Genomic DNA, 16,022 nt, shown 5'->3' with positions numbered 1-16,022 from the left:
CTTACTCATACATGTGTTTTGAAGCGGTCACTAAATTTGGTATAATGAACAGATGTCTTTAAAAAGCTAGGAATTTCATTTTCTATTCAGATTTGGTTGTTTGAAGTTAACTCTCAGAAAACCGCTCCATAAAAACCCTACTCTGGAGGAAGAACCACTTGGGGTCTCCAATAATGGATCCCAATCCTTATCCGAAGAATGCTTTTCTTTGTTTTTCTTTAATTCCTTAATTGGCCATTTTTAATAAAAGTTCTTAACATTGAAGCTTAATCGGCCAATGCCGGGTAGGCTTTAATCAAATCTGCGTACGGTACAACGGCCCGTGTGCAAATCACGAGAGACCATGGAGATTTCCCGCAGCAGGGGACCGACTCCAGCGCGGTCCAGCATTACCGTGCGCACCCGGCGGCCGCCTGCCGTCCGTACGCGGTCGAGGTACAGCACGTAGCGTGAGGCCCGTACGGGGATCCGATGCATGCAGCGCCTCAACAACAAACGTGTGACTTTGCCTATGTCGAATCTGTCATTTACCCTCATTAGCACTGCGTCTCATGAAATCTGTCTGTTTCAATATTTTCCACAGTGTTGATTTCAATTCAGCAAACAAGTATTTGTTTTCTATCAAAAGGCAGAAAAGTAACCTTTCGGGGAAAGCTGATTGCTAATAGATCAATGCATTGTGCACATGTAGGGCCTACATTTTAAATAAAAATACGTTTTGAACATGCGTAAAAAGAAACTCCAATTTTGTTTGATTGAGAAAAAATTCATTTCCACTAGCACATCCAAGTTTATACAGTTGTTATAGAAATTTCTATTCACGTGAAATAACCAATACGCTTGTGCTAATTTTTCACACAACATGATCTTTACTCTTTACTACATGAATCAGTGTTTCAGAAAAAAATATTACCGGTACTCATTATCTGAGCCAGTGTTTGACGCATGTATCATCGACATGATTCCAACATGTCTTTCTGGACTGATTGAAAACGTGAATAAAATGTTCTCCAACCAATTTGGCAAAGTGTTCATTCACTTCTGAGAAGTGCATGGTCGTTCATTTTCGTCGGAAATATAAACGTCTTCCATTCCGCTTCATTTCAACGAAACCAAGGCTTTTTCACTGGATGCGTATAACACTTGAACATCCAGTTAGCCCATGAAAGTAAGTAGCAGAGGGGGGGGGGAACTAGGTCGCCCTGTTTACTTTATTTCTATCCATTTATTACTATTATTACATGTAATTTAGGGATAACTACCTTCCCTTTTGCTCGTTTTTCTTTGGTTGTCATCGTGGCTATTTCATAAGTTCTAAAGAAAAATATCGCCCACTCGTATGTTTGAGTTCACCTTTATTTTGGGCACCCTCCCTTCGCAAAATGGCAGAACACCCCTCCTTTTTAAAGGGGGAGGTGATTGGATCCGCCACTTTGCACATGCGTAAACAAAACAAGCAGTAGGGCATCAGGAAAACACAAATATGACGTGCCGCGCAAAATAAAGCGAGAATGAAGTACGGGTGTGGTACTCTTCGATATTCGAGTCGCATCCACCGGGATGTGATAGCTGCACGAGGTCATCACAGACAAACCTCTCAAATATTAATAAGTAAACGTCTCATTAATGAACCAAAGAATAAAGCAGACAACTCTAGCTTCGCCTGCATGAGATAAATCGTTCCACGGCAACAAAAGGTACAGTGACATGTTAAAGCCGCGGCGATAAACGTCCCGAAAGATTGTGAATAAAACTCGAGGATACCGTTGTCGATCCGGAGGATCAAGGGCAGACACTTCAAGACAGGGCCCATGCTGCCCTCAAAAGAAAGTGTTTGACGGGGGGGGGGGTAAAGGCAATGTGGAGAACTATTTAGTTTCTTTCTAAAGCGTGTAAAGAGCCTCACAATTTAACCCTACCCCTCAGAAAGGAAATAGAAGGTTCCATGAAAAAATTTCAAAATTGCTTTAGTCCCTGAAAAACGGTGCCGCAGGAAAAAAAAGAAAACAATGAAATATGAGGAGAAAAATGATCATACGTGTATAAGTAAAAGATATCGTGCATAATACTTCTTCTCTACCTCTTTAATCTCCAGGATGTCTTGTCTGGAATATCAAGCACAGTATGGTAGAACTAAATTATGATAAACGTAATTGAATTAGCCAATCAGTGCATAGGCTGCATAGTTCATCTATGGGTCAGCGTTGTCGGTCAGACTCGGCTCGTTTATAGGATCAGGGAAAACTGTTTTACCCAGCACGCCCAAAATGGTGACGTCACTATCCGTCATCGCAATTGGCCAAGTGAACTCAGGGACAATTCACTGTGAACAAGAGCACTTTAATACAGCTGTAGGAATGAAATGTATGGGTTACAGTTCAAATGGAGCAAAATACATTTAAACACTGTTCTTGAAAGGTACAATATCCATTATCGCCTGTATTTTTTCTAATTTATGGAGGAAGTAACTATGACGATTAACATTATCAATATTCCCCGTAAGATTTGCATGTACATTCGGTTTTTGTTGTTGTTAAATTGCAAACAAGTCGCAGAAACGCACAAAATACATCGAAGTTGTAATCAGCTGACGTAATTTACAGTTACTTTCATTTTGGTCCTCTCCTTCGTACTGCCAAGTAATTCAACTCAACAGTATGGGTTTACCTGCTCGTAGCACGTTAGGGGATTGAGGCTTCGCATTGTTCGTGATGCTGCATCTATTCACTATACGGTTCGATCCAAGACTAACATTAAGTGGCGTTGCAACAGTCTAACTTCGTTTGCAATCCAATGTTAACCCGATAGGTTTAAAGAACCAAGGAGTGTGGGTCAAGAAGCCAAAAACCTAGGGACAAAGAGGTTTTCAGGTTAGTAATTCCGTTCAAATTCTGGAGTTTGTTGAATAATAATTGGAACTGCCAAAATTGAGCAGTTAGGCCTACCTTCATTTAATTGGAAGTGAAACAAAACCATCACAGAGTAGATAAAGTATTTCTGTGCATGCCTTTTCACACAGAGGAGGTTCATAGTGTTGATTGTTGAGATCTCCCGAACCCAACATAAATGCACGCTCAAATTCCAATCAAAATCGAATATTGCCGCTACTTCCATAACTCCAGTACATTTCTAAATCAGAAAGTCAATTTGAATTTACCCAGATCATTTTAAGAGTGTTTTTTTTATACAGTAAAACAAATCATTCAAAGTAGGCGTTTTCATTTTTATATGACTTTTTAGATATTTTGTTCAACACTGAATACAAAAACTGGCAACAAAGAAACGTGAACTAAATTTCATCCCTGCAGGGGTATATTCGCTGATGCTCGTCTTGCAAATGACGGGTATTAATTGCTTCTTGCGCGGAACAGTGTAGACAATGGTAGGACTTTTTCTCTTTCCCTGTGGAATCTTATACGTATTTTATGTTCATGCCTCAAATGCATAATCCAGATGTTGCACCCATGGGCGGTGTCTATGCGAACTATATTTTGTGAATGAATATTTTATTGCCGGGAGGCTGTACACCGCGTAGAATTATGCATGTATTCTAGACCGTGTGTGTGTGTCGTTGGGATGACCTTTGCCAAGTTGATTAATTTACCATACAGGTACCACGAGACTGACTCGGTTGCTTCCACAAATTGCATAACTAGACATGATTTTGCAACAAGCGATTTCAAAAGACTCGAGAATGCTAACAATACTGAGTAAATACATCAAATTATATACAAAGGAAATACTGACAAAATTAAGCGAAATATTATTCTGAAAAATGGTCACGGGACTGTCACACATTGAGCTCGTGTCACATTTGCATAAATGATTTAGCGCGGCTTAACAACTACATGCAAGTGGCATATCCAGTGGGTGGGGAGTGGGCAAGGGGCAACGTGCCCCCATGGATCTTTTTTATTTTTATTTTAATATTCATTTATCAAATTTTTATCTTAATCTTTTAATGTTTATATATATAATATTAGCAAGGAAACCCTAAGAAAACAACACCATGAAATAAAAGCTAGGATTCATCATGTCAAATAACCCCGAAGCCGCATTCGCTTTTGAATCCCCCCCCCCCACCACCACCAAAAGCTGGCTACGCTACTGCTTCATGCTCACTGATCACAAGTTTGTATGAGTAACGCAAAATCACGGAAACATTCGTAAGCTCAAGGTGGAATAAATTCCTTGGATGAGGCACCCCCTTTTGCTTCGGGTCCCATTCGATAAATGTAATGAATCCCGTCATGGTGGTGTTTTAGGTGTTTTAAACTTGGTCTGCGAACGACCTTGCAGTAATATATATTTTGACAACGATACCATCACTTTTTAAAATCTATTGGGCTCGTTGTTTTTTCTACCATGCGTCTAAAAATGCTGGTTCACCCTGGATTATGAGGAGAAAATTAAAAAATGAAGAAGAATATTTTGCTTTAGGTTCGCATAATTTGACTTGCTTCTAGAAGTCCGCAACCAGCATGCGATTGAAAACAAAGAAAATATGATACACATATACATAGCCATGGATCGAGAGTATAGGCCTAGATGGCTTTTGAAAAAAAAAATAATAAAAAGTCCCTGTTAATGGCGCCACTTGAAATCATGTACACACAAGGTGAGAAAAATTACCGGTACACTAATGAAACAGAAGCTTTTAAAATAACGGCGGTTGGCCGACAATGTTTACTGAAATTCTTTGATGGGGTTATCTACTGCCTTACAGATTCGATATTGGATCTGCTCTTTTGACGTCACAGTCGCGTTTTTCCCATGAGTGGCTGCTAAAACTATGGTTGGTCGTCGGTACAAAAGTAACAGAACAATTCACAAAGTGTTAAAAAATCCCACACAGCTATCAGAAAACCAGGTAATAATATATGTTCTACTGAATACGAAATGAAAACCCGATCCTGTTAAAAATAAATGAGACAAATGTCCATTTTGAACGAATTTGGGGTAATATCGAAAACCAACACAAACGTGATGTTTCTGCAAACTTTGGCCGCCCATACAAGTTGTAGGCAAATCCTGAGAGCGGTTTATAGTTTTGTTCAAGACATGTGCCATGATGGAGACGAGTTCTTCACATTATCGTCATCACCATTAGCTATTCTGATTTCACTTTTAATAATGAGACAATTAATAAGCTCCGCCAGACCTTAAAAGTCGATCACACCATCGCTTGGAGGAGGGTGCCTGTGATTGTCTGTCTGTCAGCTTGATTTACTAAGGCGAAAGGGCCCAATAAATGAAAGTTGCAGCAATTAAGCCCGTGTCCAGTGTTTTTTTTGTCCCCTGCAAAACAGAATTTTGTCTTATTTAGCTTCACTAGGCTGTGGAGACAGTTTCAAGTACCAGTCGAGTTGAGAACAAGGTTGTTTCATTTAAATCATGATTTAAATCATTTTTTTAAAAATCACAAGAATCCTTTTTAAAATTACGTTAAAGAAACCTTAGATTCTTTTGAGGCATTTGAAAGGAAGAAATGGCTGAATTTAATATACCGATGCCTTCAAAACATTTCCACACCACCAGAATTGGGCCGTTTTTGTGTATAATGTTTCTCTTTACACTTATTTGACCTGGTATACATGTACACCACTCTCCATTTTGTATGATTGTATGTACATATATGTACAAAATTCAATAGCCATTCCATTTACATGCATTTAGATAAAGCAGAATTTAACTCCAAAGATGCGTATTTATTCAATAAGTCTCTCGAAATGTTACATTCATAAGGCATGTCATGTGTTAGCAAGTAAAGGAGTTTTATCCCAATACGGGCGATTCACAATAGTGCGCCTCAAGAGTTTGCAACGCGCAACGTTGCAAATGTTGCAACATTGGTATCATTGCGTGGGGTTTGAATGTTCCTGGATTCCGTGTGCCTTTGCCTCTGTCATTGTGTTGTGAAGGTGGCTGTAGAGACACCCTACAAAAACGGTGCACATTTCTGGGGAATTTAGATCAGTGAGAAGAGAGTTTCCACCTTCTGAAAAAGAAAAATAGTTCAGGTTTCAATCCAAAGAAATCGCTGCACCGAAGGCCAGCCAAATGTCATTATAAGAAGTGTTATTTTCCACAGAATGTTGTTCATTTAAACGAAACGTGTTGCCACATGCATTCGCATATTTTGAATCGACCCCTTGAAAAGCAGCTTTCATTGTTGGCTGGCCAATCACCATGCGCGAAATCTGACGACCCAATGCGTGTTTGAAAAGGATCGACAGATTTCGCGCGTTGTGATTGGCTAACGCTTTGCAAACTCTAGAAGGTGCACTTTTGTGAATCACTCGTATTGAAAAAGCAAAGACACTGATCTTTAATCACCATGTTTTTTATTGAAATTTGCAGAAACAGTTAATGCATACCAAGAGTGTGTGTGTGTGTATTTCAGCATACCGGTAATCAACTGGACTTAGCAAACTTTTGTCTTTGATCAGAAAGAAACAGTTCAACATATGGGTCCTTTAGTAATCACATGCTATTTCATGTCTTGAACTTCAGGACCAAAAGCCTTCAGGACAGTTTGTACAAAGATCGGTGTAAAAAAATCGATCGAAATAAAAAATCTGGTTTAAAGTTTAAAAATCTGCTTTTTAGGTAAAAAAACGCATGATTTTTACCAACCCTGCTTTAGAATACTTTTTGCTGCTCATAATTCAGTGCTTTCCGTTTTCATTGTCCTGATTTATTTACATCTTGGAAAAAGTCCTGATTTATCATAGATGCTGAATCGATTTTACTGCTGTGTCTAAGTTTTACTTTTCAAATTTCTAGCTAGTTGTATTCTTGCCACCATGCACCTTTTTTGAAGCGCTCACTGCAGTTTGACTGTTCAAAGTGCCTAAGACATAATATGTCCGCAAGGAGGTTCTTTAATGGGGAAGTATTGGCTATTCAAATGAAGTAACCGTGGCATACTGTCGTTTTAACGCGAGGTGTATTTCTTTTCTCGGAGAACATGTTTCCAATGCTTCATGAGCCGAGACCGCTGGGCTATCCTTTGAAGAGTTTATACCCTAAAATAGATGAACCAGTTGTCCTCAATTTCCAAACCAGTGCGGTGTCCTCAACAGGTTGTGGACAATGGTTTGCCTGTCACAATGGAGTGACGAAATACCTGTTACAACGCTATGGATATAAAATACAACGCAATTCATGACTACACAGTTCTGATGTCTCAACTGTCGAAGGAAAATACCCTAGCCAGCAAGGACAGCCAACAATGAAAGCTATATTGGGGGAGGGGTTCAAAATACACTAACGCATATGGCAGCACACTTCGTTTAAATAAACAACCTGTGAAAAATAACACTTCTTATAATGAAATTTGGCTGGCCTTCGGTGCAGCGATTTCTTCGAATTAAAACCTGAACTTTTCTTCTTATTGCAGAAAGTGGAAACACTCTTCTCGCGGATCTAAATTCCCCAGAAATTTGTACTCTTTTCATAGGGTGTCTCTACAGCCACCCTCACAACACAATGACAGAGGCAAAGGCACATGAAATCCAGGAACATTCAAACCCCACGCAATGATACCAACAACACCATTGTTTCTAACGTCACTAGCAACTCTTCCAGACATTCGGGTTAATGCCGTGTCTTTAAAACTCAACCAGATGGCAATTTAGTTTCAACAACATGAACAATCGATAGATAGTATAAGTCTGGAAATTTTCTTTCTTTCTTTCTGTCTTTGTCGTCAGGTTTAACAAATCGTTCAGATTAGGGAAAATTGGTAAAAACAAAGCCCCGTCTATCCAATAACAATTGCGATTGAAAGGAAAACAGATTTGACAAAACTTAAGTTCCACATGCATCGGACTTCATTTACAATGTTATGGCATCATCCTAAAAATCAAATTGTTGTGGCCAACTGCTTTACCTTTTTTTGTCATAATCTGTCCGGCGCACAGTCACGCGACAGTTTTTCTAACAGTGGGTAAACTGTTTTAGAAATCTGTAAGTACAAATGCAGTTGTTGCCAACCTCGTGACGTGCCATGGAGTAATCGCTACTCAATGTGTACAAGCATACCCCAGAGACCTTATTGTCCTGTTCATCCGTGGAAAGTTCAAAAACACCCGCCTTCGGTCCACAATGGTTTGTCTCTGACATTTTATCCACATGCCATACAATGAACTTTTTGGTATTTTAAGTTCCTCTAACAAAGGATTTATTATGTTCTGCACGACACGCAAGTACAAGTGTGTCTTACAAAGCCTTTTTTATGTCGAAACCTGGGGGTCAAATCTTTTGTCTAGGGAACTGTAACATATTGTACTAGGCATCAATTCAAAACGGAGCGCTGCAAACCAGTACAGGAAGTAATTTAATATGCACACATCTTGTTCAATCTCGTCGATTCACGTGGTAAACGTAGCTCCTAGATGCTTCGCGGCAAACTACACTTATCTTTGGTAACCTAGCTTTATGACGCATAGGTGACACTCATACAGCTAGATAACCAAAGAGAATTGCATCGCCTTGGTCTGCGCAGACAGGATGACAGCGGTGATGCTCGGTGGGCCAGATTGGTCAGTCACACCTTTGCCCTCGTAGTTAAAGGCTGCAAGTTAATAAAACTTCAGTGGATACATCATCGGTCGAAATGTGGGCCGACAACAATGCTTGAAGGAAGATGCGCTATCACCGTAGTTGGGCGTAAATGCCGTTTGTTGGCGAGAAACAAAGGAGGACTTCTCCTCATTATACATGCACAAGAATAACAACAAAGTAGTTATATTCTATGTTCAAAATAATATGAAAGAGGACAATAACGTTGTTTTATGCAAAATAGTTGTGAGGTGTTAACTGCAGTTATTCAGCCTCTGCGAAATTTCCGTCGGGCATAATACAGGTACCTTTTCATAGGTACATATTTTGGGTGCGTTGCGTACACGATCCGTTCATGCGTTTCACTTTCATGCACACAAAAATCGACTCCATTAACAGAAAACTCGTGTGCGTTACGTTCGGCCGTCAAAATCGCACCGGGAGCGATTTTGACGGATACGCGACGCTTGGCGCAAGTGCTGACGTGCTAATGGAAAAGCGCCTTTATAAGAATAGAAATCCCAACTCGTACTAATCACAGTAACCGTTTTACACACCGACTAATAAGGCACAAGAAGGAAGCAACCTCGTGGACAAAAAAACTAAGTCTTGGGGCTCGTTCGATAAGCAACGATTTGTTATTCACTGGTCGATTTTGCCTGGTGCCCGGTATATATATTATGCGTAGGTTACCAGCCAAAATCGACCAGTGGTTTACACTAAATTTGTCCCTGAGCAAACTAACCCATTAAGATTCTCAACAAACTTCAATCTCATGGGTATCCTTTCAGCGAGAAACTCGGGAAGGTGAAGTATAGCACTGGCGTTTTTAAGTTTTCATCATCGGCTGATCAACTTCCGCAAACGGTTATAGTTGAATAGAAGGCTTTCTATTTAAAGGAAATAAAATATGACATCTTTTCATTAAAGGAAATTAACCTCATACTTTTAAGTTAGAAAGCCACAGATGATAGAAGAGTCCAACCATTAGTAGCGAAGCAGCTTTTATAAAATTCGTCAGACCTTACTCGCTCATTTCTTTAATTCGACATTAAAGGAAAACGATAAGCTTAAAAAGAGATCAAAGACACTGGTTTTCAGAGAAAATGATGGTAAGCTAAACGTTGTAAAAAGGCTCAACATAAATTATAAAGGTGTTAACCGGTGTTACTATCACTATACCTGTCATGATCATAGACTCACATTATCCAAATTTTCCAAAACATCTATTGGTTTTTTGGAATTGAGAAGGGATGTTAACCGCTCGCACTAATGCCTTTACACTGGTGTTGATATCGTCTTTGGATGTTTGATAACTGGAACGACCCTCTGCACGGTTTTGCTAAAAGCGAGGCTGCACGGACATATCTTGGTCACTTGACTAGATTCTGTCTCAAATTTTGTATAACAACATACATAGTGACGCCACCAAAGTTAACAAATATTCATTGTTTTGCAGGTGCCTTTGTTCCAGCATGACGGCTCCATGCAAAAAGCTCTCTCGGACAGGCATGGAAAATCAGGGTTTTGTTCACAACTTCACAAAATAATTCCGCAATGTAACGCTTGGAAAAAACGACAAAAAAGCATACTTTTTGTGTTACTATTGTTTCAGTTTTGCCTTTTCCCCAACATTAATTTCCACCACTCTCTTAAAAAACATAATCTACAGCTCAAGAAAACCTGGCGTGATAAGTTTTCCAGTTGTGATCAAATGAGACTCGTGTAGGCAGCATCAAAACCTAATCCTGACATGACGAACAGCTGCCTATGGTATAAGTCTGTCACATACTGTATCTGCTTCTACATCTAAGCCGTAAACATAACAGGTGAGTCGAAGAAAGACGCCAAACTTACTCGCAGGCGCGTAAAGAGGAGCTCCCATAACCTCCTATACGAGCAGGCAACGCACCACAACAGTACCATCCTCAACCCACTTGCGTTATCCAGAGTTTTTTTTGTGGAGTGGTGTCCTATTGAGTTATCACCGGCAGTCTATAATACAAACGGGCAAACGGGTAGACGATGTGTGGCAAGTATCGCAGGTGGGTAAAATCCCGCAAGTTTCCAGCAACTGAGGGCCGAACACCTCCTCCGTCTCTCAGCGTCTCGCTGTACCACCACTGAACAGCTCCATCCACGCGTCTACGCTGGTCCACACATCTTGAGAGAAGTGACTCACGTATTGCGTCCTGCATAGAGTCCCACTGGCCGAACACTCCCCGTCATCCATCTTTTTGATACTCCTCTCGCTGTTTTGGACCCATCCTTGGAGTACCCGAGGGGAACCAACCAATTTTCGACTGAAATTTCCCCCTTCCTGTCTGGAGAGGTCAACGATTGGTTAATCGGCTAATACACGTACGGACACAAGAGGTTGAAGGCCCCTGCACAATTTATTTCAGTCTCTCGTATACAAGTGCCTTTTGTTTTTGCCATACGTTTATAACAGCAGAGATCTTGGCAACACATTTCATTTTAACGTAATGACCAGTAAAATAAGACACATCCGTTGATTTGGATGAAGTGAAAAAAGTAAAGAAATAGGTGTACGTTGAGGACTCCGTACATTGGTTCAGAATTCATGACACTGTTTCATCTGACGTAAATGACTAAAGTGTTTTGTGAAGCACATAGTCCGATTCTAAAAGATTGAACGATCCTCTAGAGAAACGCTCCTACAGCAACGGCCATCTTGAATTGTTACCACACAACCAGTAATACATGGCATAATTGATCTGAACAATCAAGACTCTTGATTGTATCGTACTTCGGCTAAAAATAATAGATATACATATAATTCATATTAATTAATTTCGAAACGCAAAAACACGTTTCAAATGACTGTAAGATACAACGAGACACTTTTCCCGGAAGTAAATTTACACACGAAAAGTAACTATGGAACTCACAAGCCACTGATTTTAAAATACATATTTACTACTGTCCATAAAAACAAAAACTTATATTCCAGAAATTAAAAGTGAAAATCTGTCATTTACATCGAGGGTTGTTGCCCCAACCCCCAAATTCATGTACAACATGGGCCAGACTCCCATTCAATCATCGGCCACAGGGTTTTATTGCTTATTTACGTAGGTCCAACCCTTTTCCCAGCAGGTTACAGCTTGAAAACTGCTACAACACTTCTACTCCCCTACACCATGAGCCCTCGTATGAGTAAAGTTTGGATGTAGGTCACCTACGGCAATCTGGGGTCAGGATGTTATAAATCATACCTGTGGCCGAGCACATTGACATTAAAGGCTCGCACCGCGTCATGAACGGTTCGGCCCCCGGTGATTAAACTTGAGGTCTGCTATTCAGAACATTTTCGGTCACTTTTTGATACATCAAATAGAATAATAAAAAGTGAGTTAATATTTGTTACTAACTGAGGGTACATGAGATTCACATGATAAACACTGTTTGTGCACTGTACCTCTGTTTGTTGTTTGGTTTTTGGTTTTGTTTTCAATATTTTCGTTGTTTTATTGTTGAAAATGAAACAAATAACTGTAGGCGGTTCTTTTCTTTTTTACACGTTAGCCACTTCTGCAGAGGGCATTTGACTTTCTCTAGATATGCCTGCTACCAGTCTAAGACGAGACGACTGTCACCTTCCCTTAGATATTTCTAAGTGAAAAAACCAAACATTTAAGGGATTATTTGGTTTTGTTTTGTGGTTTGTTTTTACATTCCCCCCCCTTGCTTGACCCAAACAATCTTGTTTGATTGCAAACATGACTGAATCCCCCTGATGTGAAACGGACGCAAAATAGTGTAAAAACAAACGTACAATTTCATACTGAGCGAAGCATAGGCACGAACCAGCATTCACTTGCAAACGTTTCATTAAAATAAAACATATTGCCATCATTACGGCATATATTCTCGTTTTTAAGAAGGGATTTTAAAGTAATACCAAGGTTATTTTTAGAAAGTAAATTCGGTATGCAGCGACAACTGCCAACCCGTCGAGAGACGCATACCATAAACATATGCGTAGCGTTGAGTTCACCGGCGAGCCGAGAGACGCAGCTCGCAGGGGTCGCATTAGACAAGGCTTCCGGTCAATTTCTTTCAATTTCTGTTGTTGGGGAGAAATAATTCAAAAGGCCGATGTTACAATACAACAGTTGTGCTTCTTTCGTCTTAACGCTCTAATAGAAAGCTCCAACCATTGTTCGCTTCAGTGGACTACAAAAAAGACATGGAAATCGCTGAGCACAAAGGCGATGTGTACATGTATATCTTTGGTAAACATGATTGAAATGAAAAGTTTTTCGACTTGGTTTTGGTAAATAGAAGTATCATGTATACGACTTCGATGGCTAAGGAATTCATTCCTCCCCTGGCTTTCATGCTAGATGAAGGACAAACAGTGGAATAATTCTGAATTGAAATAAATATCAGCAAAATTGTTGACATTGTGCTGTTCACCAAGACTCAGATTTAACTCTGAATGAAATGATCGTGAATGCAAAGAATGATATTCGAATTTCTAACAATTAAAAATTGTCTTAAAAGACTGAAGTACCACAATGAACGAAACATAAGTAGATTAATCTTTTTTTAAGTACAGTAGAATTTGAAATCCGATTGATCAAAAGTACATGGATATACGGACCAGAAATGGGACACTGTGTGTTATGTCAGGGACCATATTTTGCTTCATCTGTTTTGCTTATTTGCTAAGTAATATCACCAAATTTATTTCCCTATTAAAAAGAATGCCTTTAAAATGTACTGTTGAACAGGAATATCCACCTTCCAGAACGCCTAGGATATGAGACGTTAATCTTATTAAAAATATGCTGGAGAGATTATAATACATGAGCTCACTGGGGTTTGAACTTACATCACAAATTTGGGTAGTTCGTAAAGTGGGATAGTTTTACTTCCCTCTAGCTCACGACATATGTACTGCACGACACCGGTGACACTTTGTCACCTAAGCTGTTGTGTATATAATTTGGCCCATAATTTAACGGCAAAACAAGAGTGTTTAGGCAAGAATTATCAGACATTGACTGCCGTCATGCATTCTCCTTCCACATTTGTGAAATCACTACAGCGCACAGAGCGATGTTCCACAGTGTCCTCGTGGTGAAGAACGCCAAAAATGCATAGGGTTATACAGCAATACATCCTCCATGATTACAACAGCAACGACAAACTGAAAGCTGATGACTGAGACAGGCGTTGGGAACACCGCGACCTTCCAGCGAGCAGTGCCGTGTCCCTACTGTACTGGTTATTAATATCCAACGATCTTACCGACTCACAACAGTCTGGACGTGGCCACTAGCTTCCTTCTTTCCCTTTGGCACATTTCCGGCCATGTGCGAATTCGATCACAGCCAGGGCTAGGCGGGTAGGCCTCCCTTTTTTCTCATGGCCACGGACCCGTTGCAGGCAGAGATTACATACGAAATTTCAACAATCTGCTCACACTGTGTTGTATTCCGTGATATATTTGGAACTCTTCCATGGCCTCTTTGCTGCACTTTGAGTTTCAAGTCGCGACAGCCATGTTAGTTTCATTCGGTACTTTCAACAGCGAGGTTGTGCTTTTGATTAAAATGAATAGAAGAACTAGATCTATGGACGATTCCTTCGTCCAAAATGACCGCTGATACAACACCTATTCCCTAAAAAGAGCCAAACTATACATGTAGAAGAACATCATATATTGATGACCTGTAAGGACCTCTGAACTGGTGCCTCAATGTGGCCTTCATTTCTGTCTCAACTGTGTGACCAAGCACTAACACTGTTTTTTGCATGCAACAGCCAAATGCTCGTAATCTACATAGCGAGCATTTCGCTAATCCCCACTGTGGTCAGGGTGTTTCCTTTCTGCGTTGTTTCCCCAAATTCCGCCACACCTATACCAAATAACTCACCACAGCCCCACGATTGCCGTCCTTGAGCGTGGGTTTTTTTGGGTGGCAAAGTTGTCGCACGCTGTACCCATATATGGCGTGCAGCACTGTTACAGCGGGTTGCATCCGTCCATGCCATGGTGAACATGCCCAGTGCCTGACTTACAGAGAAGTGCTGCAGTGAGAAATCGTGCAGGTCAGGTCATGTCCTTAGATGCCCGATCAATGACTGCACCTCGCTGGACCCACGGGGAAGGCTTAACAGGCCAAAACGACCACGCTGTGCGATGCGCAATGGCAGCCGGGCCAGTTTCGTGCCAACTCGGCCTTATGTGATAATGGTAGTTCAACTTCAAGGTTGAGGCACTGTAAACGAAAAGGGCTAGGCCTACATCGGTGGGTACGGACGTCCTGCGTGTGTGTGTCATGGTTGAAGTGAGTCCATTCAGCCCCAATGGCAATCGGCATGCAGTTTGGCGAGACCGTGGCGAGACCGTGTGCAGTTGCTTCATATCATGCCGCCATCATCATCGTCGTCCTCGCCACCAGCGTGTCATGACGTAGGCATGGTGAATTCGTCCCCCAATCACTCCCCCAGTAATGGTCCCTCTGGATGCCGTTCTCATGCTATCGATCATATTAATACCATTCACCCTGTCGGGGCCTCTCTCCGGCTCAGATGCGCTCCAGTGCCGCTGCATGTTGACTCACCAACTCGTCTCTCGCTTTATGAGCAACCCATGCGCGGTCTTTTTTTTAACGGCCTCTGTTGTCACATCCACAAACGCGATATGAATTAGGCAGCTTACTCACTCGTATATATTCTCATAGTTAAAGATTTCTCATTAAGGGGGGGTCGAGGAAAGTACACAGCACCTCGGGCAAACCTGCTTCGTGCCAAACATTGAACTCCTGTTCCCGCTGGCGGGAGTCTAGTGTAGCGCGGACGGGGCCAGGGGTTACGAGAGTGTCACGGTCGAATTTCGGTCAGGCTGTGCATGCGACTGGGCGGATTTCGTGCGGTAGTGAGCTGAGATGCAGGGCCAGATGCACTGCGCAGATGGGGAAAGGTAGGACAGTCCGATCTGCAAGGTTGGACGTGCATGCATCCCCGACAAGATAAATGCGGCAGGTCATGGAATCAACACCGACGTAAACCCTAAGTAGTTTTCTCCCCACACATGCAATGACTACATATAATGTAAGATCATATTTCCCAAGGCGTCACCTGAAGTAACCGCTTCAACCCCGTATTTTGGACCTTCTTTACCGTTGGTAAGAGAAACTGCCAGCGTCGGCGGATCGGGTATGAACGACTTCTTTGTGAATTTTTGTTGGCGCTACACAATTTTGTTAAAACCAAAAATACGGTTGAAACGCGTCCTGACGTGTACTGAAGACTAGTAATTCTAGTGGTTTGCAGAATTTGACCCTTTACTAACTCGTATAAATCAAATATGAATTAAACTGATTGAGAATTATTAAAACCAAAATGAATCAATTTTAAATATATGGCTTCTGGAAATATCATATACTCTCAATCAGGTACACGTGAAAACATTAACTGTT

At 41.0% G+C, this 16,022-nt stretch overlaps 1 protein-coding gene across 3 annotated transcripts in view; it reads right to left on the bottom strand.

The window, feature by feature from the left end:
- The window catches only part of LOC147799043 (uncharacterized), a 34,263-nt gene that overhangs the window by 2,539 nt on the left and 15,702 nt on the right, over positions 1-16,022 (bottom strand). Inside the window, exon 3 of one of the 3 annotated variants that reach the window (XM_087136492.1) lies at positions 9,238-12,655. The exons of the other annotated variants lie outside the window; for them this stretch is intronic. Coding sequence (XP_086992618.1) covers positions 12,649-12,655 — 7 coding nt within the window. The 3' untranslated portion in view covers positions 9,238-12,648. Of the gene's footprint in view, positions 1-9,237; positions 12,656-16,022 lie in introns of those variants that run through there. 3 annotated transcript variants of the gene reach the window in all.

Source organism: Acanthaster planci, linkage group LG05 (assembly GCF_054643075.1).
Source record: "Acanthaster planci isolate LZ-2023a linkage group LG05, COTS_SCS, whole genome shotgun sequence".
In the NCBI taxonomy this organism is placed as follows: domain Eukaryota; kingdom Metazoa; phylum Echinodermata; class Asteroidea; order Valvatida; family Acanthasteridae; genus Acanthaster; species Acanthaster planci.
This window is presented reverse-complemented; position numbering and strand designations above follow the sequence as displayed.